Raw genomic sequence first — 9,720 nt, forward strand, 5'->3', positions numbered from 1 at the left:
TGCCAGCCTTCAATTAGCTCCATAAAGTTTAATTTCAATTTATGCATTTTTATTTCGCTCTGCCAGCGGCAAAAAATATGGGAAAATGCTTTTTAAAATATATACTGAAGCGGAAAGCAAGGGCAGAGGAAATTATTCATAATCGTTGGAATGGCTTCCGAGTTGCCGACTGTTTGGCAACCAGCCAATGGATTATTGAATGGGAAGAGCGCTGAAGCGACTTGGGCGGGGGCAGTGGAGGAGCTTGGACTTGTTGCCGGTTGTCTAATGTCCCCTTCTCTTTAACACAAAAAGAATCTATATATATGGTTCTTATAATAAAAATAGAAAAAAAAAGATAAATTCCCCCTGACCCAAGAACTTCATATGATAGATCGGAAGGAGGATGAGAAGGTATGGCTTGCTCTTGCGAAATTACGCCCTGAATGAGCACTTATTTGCTAGGATTACCCGTTTGATGGCGAATGAGAACTTTCGAATGTATTTCTGTCAAGTTTACAACCACAATCACGAATTCATCATCAAAAATTCCGTTAAGAGGGGACTTTGAGATGACTTCTCCGAGATCAATTGGTTTGACTTTGACTAACACTTGTTAGTTGAAATTTGGTACGACATCATTGTGGTTAAATTCAGCCGAGTTACTACGATGCTTCAGTAGGTTGCAGCATGATCATTGAGTTTCACCATCCTTCATCCTGGTACAAGCAATAAGGAAAGGCCTCAGTGTGCTGTATAATTATCGGCTTCGGTGGGAGAAGACATTTTATGCCACGCAGAAAGAATGCAATGAACGGGCAGAAGGAGAGGCGACAGCAAGTGCAATTGTTTCAATTTTGCCAGAGAAGCCCACGTCCCACTCCAGGACAATGGCACCGGGGTGATGCATATTGCCTCGGAGCACACACTCTGCACTCGTGCAGTTCTCGCAATTATGCCAGGACCAAGGACTTCCACGACACTCCGGATTCAGACCGACTGGGCCGGGCCGAATTAACTGCTGCTCCTCTTTGTTTTCGCACCCAGCACGGCTCACATATCTTGTTTATTGTGTCTCCGAATATAACTTGTGTATTTGCGTATTATAATTTGCATAAATTTCAGCTGCCAGACGAAGAGCAGAGCTCTGGAGGAAGGGGCAAAAGCAAAGGGCAACCGACTTGCGGTAGGAGGAGGCTCAGAAAACAATTTAATAACGAGAAAATACAAGTGACAAAATGAATTATGTTGTTATTCCTTTTGCACAAACACACACGAGCAGCTTGCTCTGAGAAGACAATTGCAGACTTTTTATGGACTCAGCCAGTGGGACTTGAGCTACTTTCGGGGGAGGCAATGGAATTCCACTGTGGACGGATCTCGGTCCTTGCAAGGATCTCTGTCAATTGCTTTTTAATTGTTGTGTTGCCATCAAACTGAGTTCTTTTAATATTTGATATTTTACTTCTTCTTCTTCCTTTACTTCTTTACTTCTTCCCCATTCAAAGCAGTCAAACAAAGACAAAGGGTATACAAAAGGATCCTTGGGATTATGGTGGAACTGCCTTACGAGGTAGTTCAGTTTTCTCAACCATATCTGTTAGTCTAAAGCTGTAGTGTCCTAATTTAAGTTAACTCTGGTCACTTCGCTTGCTAAGCTAATTCTAAGCTAACTCTATGCTTCACTGAACAACACATTCCTCTTGAAGTATGCATAACGTATACGCCCCGTGGCAGAGCGCCATCGATGATGTTTGCAATTGTGCAAAAATGAAAGCGGACGGCGACGTAGCTTTGTGTGCACTTTTAACCTCGATCCCTCCAACGTGCACGGGCTCGTACATATAAAAATACCGGTCCCCCAGCTGGTCCAGCATTGGTATTCCTATTCCTGTTTTGCCCATTTCATGGCTGCCTGTGACGGATATAATAAAGCTTCGATTATTCCATCGCTTCTGTGGGAGTGTGTGCATATGTGGCAAAGGGCGACCAGGCAGACATCAAATTGTTAGACGCTACAATGAACTCTGATGCGATTGATTGAAAGTCACTAGGAGGGATAAAATGCCATTGGTTTATGCTGTCATCTGGCTGGAGGAAATCTCTTCAGTCTCCCCGATGCTTATCCCTATCTGCCTCAGTTAGGCATCCTCTGTCATGTCAACAAGTTGAGGACAAACAATTTAAATTACAAAGCAAACTCAATAAAAATGTTAAAAACTTTTGGCCATGAAGAAGACATTCTGGCTGATCCGAGATTTGTTTAGTTCCGAGGTCCTTGACATGCATAAGTTATGTCCTTAGAAGCCTGGAAGGCTGGGTTGGAGCAATATAGGAAGAGGAAGCCAAAGTTTTATAAGAAAAACAAATCGTCGCTTATTTATAAGCCTGTAAACAGATTTTATGAGCCTGCCCAAACATTGTCGATAAGGAAGAGGGGCACGGTGGCAATCGACTGTCGAGGTCCGTTATCGATTTTGGACCTTCATCCCTTCCGCCAGTTTTCAATTTATTAAAATGACCGTCAAAAATCGTTTGTGTGCGAAAGTTTGCGCTTATCCCAAAACACTTTTTCGACAGTTCAAACTCGCTTCTCCCCTACTTTTTTTCAAATTTGGCGGCAAGCGATGACTGCGTTAAGACAAAACTTTTCGATCGGGGAAAAGTTTTCGGGATGTGTCGGACTTATGATTGCCTCGGAACGCACTGCATCGGGAGTCTGGACTTGTTTTTCATCCAGCCAGACAGCATAATTTTCGATTGGGTAACTTTTGCCTGTTTTCCGAGGGAATAAAGTGGAAAGTTGTTATCCCCTTCGGTAGATTTCTTATGCCAAAAGCCGTCACACACGCCATGTTTAACCCGGTGTGACCTTTTCCACCTGACTTCCCCATGAGCCACCGCGCCGAATTCGCCGAACTAATAATACCAAGCACGGCACAGCCCCAGTCAAGCAACCTAACCTAAATACCGGAAATGCCCTTTATAATGCGCTTCCGGCTCATGTGAGCAGGCCCAGACGGTGGTAGGCGGGTCATGGTGGCTCCTGGGTATAGCAGGGGTGGATCAGGTGGGTGAGTGGTTCAGGGTCAGGGGTCGGAGTGTGAAAAACCAAGCCAGACAGCAGCCTATCCCACCCCAAGCCATTTCGGCTAATCAAAGTGTGCAGCCAACTGCAAAGGACCAGGAGAACCAGCACAGAATGTGCGGCCAGCCAGAGAGGGATGCAGCTCGTGCCCAGCTGACCACACCAAACAACCAGGCAATTGCACCAGAGGAAAGATCTCGAACTCCTTGCCCACCGTTATGGTCCGGCCCCGTGCTTCACTTTTCGATACATTCATCACATTAGATCTTGTCCCTCACCAGAAATAAATTCAAGGTCTAGCTTATGTGGGTATTTCGGGTGGGTTATTTGTTAAATTGAGAATTGTTATTTCTTAAAAAATAACGTCTAAGAAAGTCAGACCTAGGCCAACCCCTCTAAATTTTAATATTTTCGAAATTGCTCTCATAATCAGTGCCCTGCAAACCAAAAGGGTTACTCGCCCTTAACAGACTCTTTTTATTTAGCCCTATAATTTGACCCCTTTTCTTCCCAATCAACTAATAAACTTTCTGAGAAAATCCGCTTAAAATTTTCCTTTCAACTTTGGCAAGATTTCGACCATCTCTTTAAGTTAGCAAAGCCCGACGCAGCACGTATTAGTACCCTCTTCTCGTGTAGTAAGAGGGAAACCTGTTCATGGTGGGAAGTAAGTATGAGGGGAAAAAAATCGACTCCAATGGAATACAAATATCTAAACATGGACACATTCCCACAATGCATTGCAGTGTTATGGATTTTAAACTTAATAATAATAGTAGCACAGGGAAGTGAGTAATGGGTACCTCGAAGTCGGTTCGGTGGTGCTAAGATTTCTTTCTTGTTTTAATTAAACTTTGTGCCGTGCCATTACCCTCTTTATACTTAGGCTCAGTGCCCCTTTTCGATCCATTTACCGTTCCCACCCCCTTTCCTGTTGCGTGCCAAGTTTTTGTGGTTAATTATCGATTAGAGGAAACGTGGAAAGAAAAGGGAAAATCGCGCCTGGGAAAGTCCTTGGACGGCGGTGCGCTGGGTTAAGTCCAAAAAGACAAGTTAATTGAAGTGCAAAGACTTTCGGGAGCACATTACTTTGAAGAGTTAGCACAAAGGCCGGGCGTCAATGGGTTAATAAGGAGCCAGCTGTGTCAAACCGAAAGTGCCGAGAGTTATCGTCCCATTATGTTCCCGCCGACAACGTAATTATCAATGGAGCAACGACCAGAACTCCACCTGATTTATTTGTCTGTGTCATATATACTATATCTATATATATATTCCACATAGACGAGCGAAACAAAACTAATGATTACTGTTTGCCTAATTTATTGGATTTCTTCGTGGGCCCAACACGCAAATGGACTGACAGAGGTCAGTTCGCCTGCCTTGTCTTTGTCCTTTTTCGGGTCATTTATTAATTGCGCTCCAAATGCGTGTGCTAATCTCTTCATTATGCGATTTCATAATGGATTACATTCGAATAAATGTGCCTCATTTGCCATCCCCAGTCAGCCGCACGACAAACTGCTAATTTTCTTTAATTTCGCTGCCATTTCCCTAATGATGCGTGGGCTCTTCTTGGCCAATTCCAATTCAATGTCCCCGCCTCCAGAGTCGCGTTAAAAGGTCAGTGTTCCTTGTAATATTAATGCCTGCTAATTTTAGCCGGCAGCTGTAATTAAATCAGATGCATCAGCTGTAGCCAGTTAGCGAGGGTGGACCGATTGAGATGGATTATCGAATCCGACTTGGTTTTGTTCCCATATATCTCTTGGAGTCATGATATTATTATATCCCCCACCGTTGACCAATTCAGCTCTCAGACACTAAGAATCTCTTCACGAATATCCCCTTTTGGCTTCCTGTTTCCCCTGTCCAATGAGCGTTCTGAAAATCGAGCCATTTAACTGAATATCAAAGAGTTCTTATCAAAAAATCTAAGGTATACCACTCCACTCTGTTGGTGTATTAGTTTAAACCCTTAATTACCTTAGGGTGATCCCTTTGTAAGTACAAACCAATTTACCAATTTACTTTGAATGGTCAGGACCGCACTAGAGAGAGATCTTCAGGATCGAAACGAAAAGAAATGGCCAGAAACCATAAAAGTATTGTGAGGGTACGAATATGATTTTTTTTCTTTCGGAAAAATAAACAGCGAAGACAAACTCGAAAGGTAAACAAGTTAGTAGTCGAATAAAATAAGTCGATAACAGATCGCTGTTAAAGCCCTTTAAAGCTGTTAGGGCAAACAATCTGGCAACCCCGTCTATCTGGCAATTTGGACAACCGAATTTCCGCCTAATTGGCTTGTTCTTTTGCAATCAAACGCCAAAGGTAAAGGTTGTCCAAACGCAGAATAATTTGTGAATATCGCCAACGCGGAAGTTGGGATATTACCAGTGATTGGGATATTACACCAGTGGGTCTGAGAGCAGTAGCCGAGCGTTGGCGTGGATGAGCCCAGCCGTTCGCCGCTGCACTTGTGTTGTGGTTGTGGCGAAAAGACTCCAGGTGAGCCGACTTATAGGTCGCTGAATAGAATAATGATAAAAGTATTCTAGGAAGTTTTAGATAACCAACATCTGTTAGATAAGCAGACATCTCGTCCATAGTGACGATTAAGCAATAACAACAACAACCAGGAGAGAAGCGCGACAAGCTGTGCCAGGATTAGGGCATTATTAAGTAGACTTTAATTTGTATTATTTTTTTGTAAATGATATTGGATCGTACATAGACTCATCTTCTTTTCCTGTAGAGCATTGATAAGATTTTGGGCAACGTGCACATCAAAACTCCATAATCTAATTCGCATTTAACCTGATCACCCCCAACACATCCAGCGTTCTCGTCTACAGGCCTGCGGACTTCGAGGGATGGTTGCGTGAGTAAACATTGTGACTTGAGCATGTAACAGTGCCTCAAGAGGAAAAAAATATGATTAGTCAGTCCATATAAAAATGATAACTCCTATTTTACATACATACATATAATTCTTTATCTACACATTTTTACATTACATTCCAATTTGTTAATTTAAGCTAGATTAAACTCATTTTGCAGAATTAGGACCATGTAGGGTAGGGTTTGGGTTAATCATGAGACTGAAGAAGAAGCAATTATGTTTTTGTATTGAATTTTGATATTGGAAATGAAGTAAATTTATAATTATTATGGGCACCTGAGCTGATTGATTTCAATTTAGATGGGTAAGGGCGGCAGCAATTCGTTGTTGATTCTTTACAGGAAGGGCGGGCAAAGCGGAAGAACCTCACACCTTAGTTCTTCCAACAGCAGGTTTCCTGTCTCGACTCTTATCCTTCCAGAGGACTGTAGCCCTTCCTACTCTGTCACAAATTTTTATTGTGTGGCGGTGATGCTGATTAGGAAGTAACCGACCCCCTTGCCTCTTCCCTGAGCTAGGCCGTTCCCGTAGGCAGAGTATGCAACCAGTCGGTATCCACTACATCGTGTTCGTCACAGTATCCTTAACAAACTTTGGAGAATGTTTTAGAAATCAACACAATTTGCTCCGAACAGAAAACAGTTATTAGAAATGTATATCTATTCGTCGCCGGATGTCTTTTAAACCTTTACAAGACCCAAACAAATAACAATTTGGGGAAATTATCGCATTACGTCATTGTTGTCACATGCTGAAAGCAAATTTGCACTTAACTCCAAGCTCATCCAGGAACGTCCCGACACTTTTCCAGGTAATTAAAACGCAAATATTAGCGAATGGAAGGGGACGGAAGGCGGTGTAGCCACCCACCCATGGAGCCCATTTTGCAATTTAAATTTTCATGAACAAGCACCGCCATTTGTCGCTGTCCGCCCGGTTGTCTTCGGTGCCTGGTGTCCCACCCCCGATCCTGGATGTCCTGAGCCAAAAGGCTCGCCTTACGTTGCCCCGACAGTTTTCCAGTTTTCAATTTTCCGTTCGCTTGTAAGCGCAGCTGACAGCGACTAGCGAACGATACCCCGGCGAAGAGCTTATGTTTCTTGGAAACAGGAGAGGAGGGTCCATTCCCCGTTGGCTTTTATTGTATTTCGGTCGCTGTCGTGGCCCTTTTCTACGGCTATTTAAATGGTTTTCACTTTTCGGTTGCAAATTGTCGCCAGGTAGGTTCATTGGAAGGGGCAGGAGTGGAGAGGAGGGTTGGGATCTATCTGGTAGTGGTTTTAGATGTTTCTCCCTGGTATAATTTCTTCAACAGAAAAGCTTTAAAAACCCTGAAAAGGTCTTTCGTAACTACTAAGTTTAAGCACTCAAAACAATAAGCTATCATATGAAACCAGTTTATGTAAGCAAAAAGCAGATGCTTCCATTTCCAAATCAAAGTTGGCTGGGTGGCTGGCATCTACTTGTCAGAAGCATTTCACATCCGAGATCCCCAGTTTACATTTGAGCTCTGGAGCTTCAACACGCTTTCATACTCGTAACGAAAAGGCAAAAGGAGACCTACCCATTAACCCTTTGAACCGCCAAGCCGTGACGATGCGCTTGCTAACCAGTTGCACCAGCACGTTGTGGCGTACTTCGAGGATCAGTCACGCCCTCTGGTCCCGCTCATATGCCAAGGATGTTAAGTTCGGGCCGGAGGTGCGGGCCATGATGCTGCATGGCGTGGACGTGCTTGCGGACGCCGTGGCGGTGACCATGGGACCCAAGGGACGCAACGTGATCATCGAGCAGTCCTGGGGCTCGCCCAAGATCACCAAGGACGGTGTGACCGTCGCCAAGTCTATTGCTCTCAAGGACAAGTTCCAGAACATCGGGGCCAAGCTGGTCCAGGATGTGGCCAACAATACCAACGAGGAGGCTGGTGATGGTACCACCACGGCCACCGTTTTGGCCCGCGCTATTGCCAAGGAGGGTTTCGAGAAGATCTCTAAGGGCGCCAATCCGGTGGAGATCCGTCGCGGTGTGATGTTGGCTGTTGAAACCGTCAAGGACAACCTGAAGATCATGTCCCGTCCTGTGAAGACGCCAGAAGAGATTGCCCAAGTGGCCACGATCTCGGCAAATGGCGACAAGTCGGTGGGCAATCTCATCAGTGAGGCTATTAAGAAGGTCGGCCGCGATGGCGTCATCACGGTGAAGGACGGCAAGACCCTTTGCGACGAGCTGGAGGTGATCGAGGGGATGAAGTTCGACCGCGGCTACATATCTCCCTACTTCATCAACGTACCCAAGGGGGCCAAGACCGAGTTCCAGGACGCCCTTCTACTGTTCTGCGAAAAGAAAATTAAGTCGGCACAGAGCATCGTCCCGGCCCTAGAGTTGGCCAACGCCCAGCGCAAGCCTCTGGTCATAATTGCTGAGGACGTGGAGGCGGAGGCACTCAGCACCATGGTGGTGAACCGTCTGAAGGTTGGCCTCCAGGTATGCGCTGTAAAGGCGCCCGGCTTCGGGGACAACCGGAAGGAGATGCTGGCCGATATGGCAGTGGCCACTGGAGGAATCGTCTTCGGAGACGAAGCCAATCTGGTGCGACTTGAGGACGTCAAGTTAAGCGACTTTGGGCGCGTGGGCGAAGTGGTGGTCACCAAAGATGATACAATGCTGCTCAAGGGCAAGGGCCAGAAGGCGGACCTGGAGAAGAGGGTGGAGGGATTGCGCGAAGCCATCAAGGAGTCCACATCTTCCTACGAAAAAGAGAAGATGCAGGAGCGACTGGCCCGACTGTCCTCCGGCGTGGCCTTGTTGCGTGTGGGTGGATCCAGTGACGTGGAGGTTAGCGAGAAAAAGGACCGCGTCAACGATGCCCTGAATGCCACACGGGCGGCTGTTGAGGAGGGCATTGTTCCCGGCGGCGGCACCGCCCTTCTACGCTGCATCCAAAAACTGAACGACTTGAAAGGCGCCAATGAAGACCAAAACATGGGAATCGAGATCATCCGGCGGGCGCTACGCATGCCCTGTCTTACGATAGCTAAGAATTCCGGCGTGGACGGACCGATGGTGGTGGCTAAGGTGGAGATTTTGGACGGCGACTACGGCTACGACGCTCTGAAGGGCGAGTACGGCAACATGATCGAGCGGGGTATCATCGACCCAACCAAGGTAGTGCGAACCGCCATTTCGGATGCCGCCGGAGTCGCCTCACTCTTGACCACGGCCGAAGCTGTGGTTACGGAGCTGCCTCTGGAAGACGCAGCTGCTGCAGGAGCTGCAGCTGGCCTGGGTGCCCTAGGTGGCATGGGCATGGGCGGCCTCGGCATGTAATCTTCTTCTTCTTTTAACCCTTCTCCCAGAGTTACGTGCTGCACTCGATAGGAAACGCAAATGTTTCGTCTTGCGATGCCTTGCATGTGCACTTAATAAATTGTATTTAGTTTAAGCATTCTTACCATGCAGAAGGATCATTTTAATGTAAGTTGAATATGGTTTTAATTTAGACTGAATATGTTTAGAATTTTAAGGAATAAGTATCCCAATATCGACCTAACCTGTATCAACATTAGGAAATAGTTTGACGTCTTAAGCCGAAATGTAGTTTATATCGCGACATCGGTGCCATTATCCAACATCCCTTCAAAAGAACGAACAAGTAAAATGAAGTATTCATGCGAATGATTAAAGTTTGGACACAAATCTAAAATCCATTTTTTGTACTTTAAAATCGATCAATAATGTACAAATGTAA

General features: G+C 45.6%; 1 protein-coding gene across 1 annotated transcript; it reads left to right on the plus strand.

Annotated features, from left to right (window-relative positions):
• Positions 1-7,479: 7,479 nt before the first annotated feature.
• LOC108103375 (60 kDa heat shock protein homolog 2, mitochondrial) lies at positions 7,480-9,419 on the plus strand. Its single transcript, XM_017208821.2, has one exon. It carries the CDS (start codon positions 7,569-7,571, stop codon positions 9,297-9,299), a length of 1,731 nt encoding a protein of 576 aa, XP_017064310.2. The 5' UTR covers positions 7,480-7,568; the 3' UTR covers positions 9,300-9,419.
• Positions 9,420-9,720: the final 301 nt, after the last annotated feature.

This window comes from Drosophila eugracilis, unplaced genomic scaffold (assembly GCF_018153835.1).
Source record: "Drosophila eugracilis isolate 14026-0451.02 unplaced genomic scaffold, ASM1815383v1 contig_646, whole genome shotgun sequence".
Classification (NCBI taxonomy): Eukaryota; Metazoa; Arthropoda; class Insecta; order Diptera; family Drosophilidae; genus Drosophila; species Drosophila eugracilis.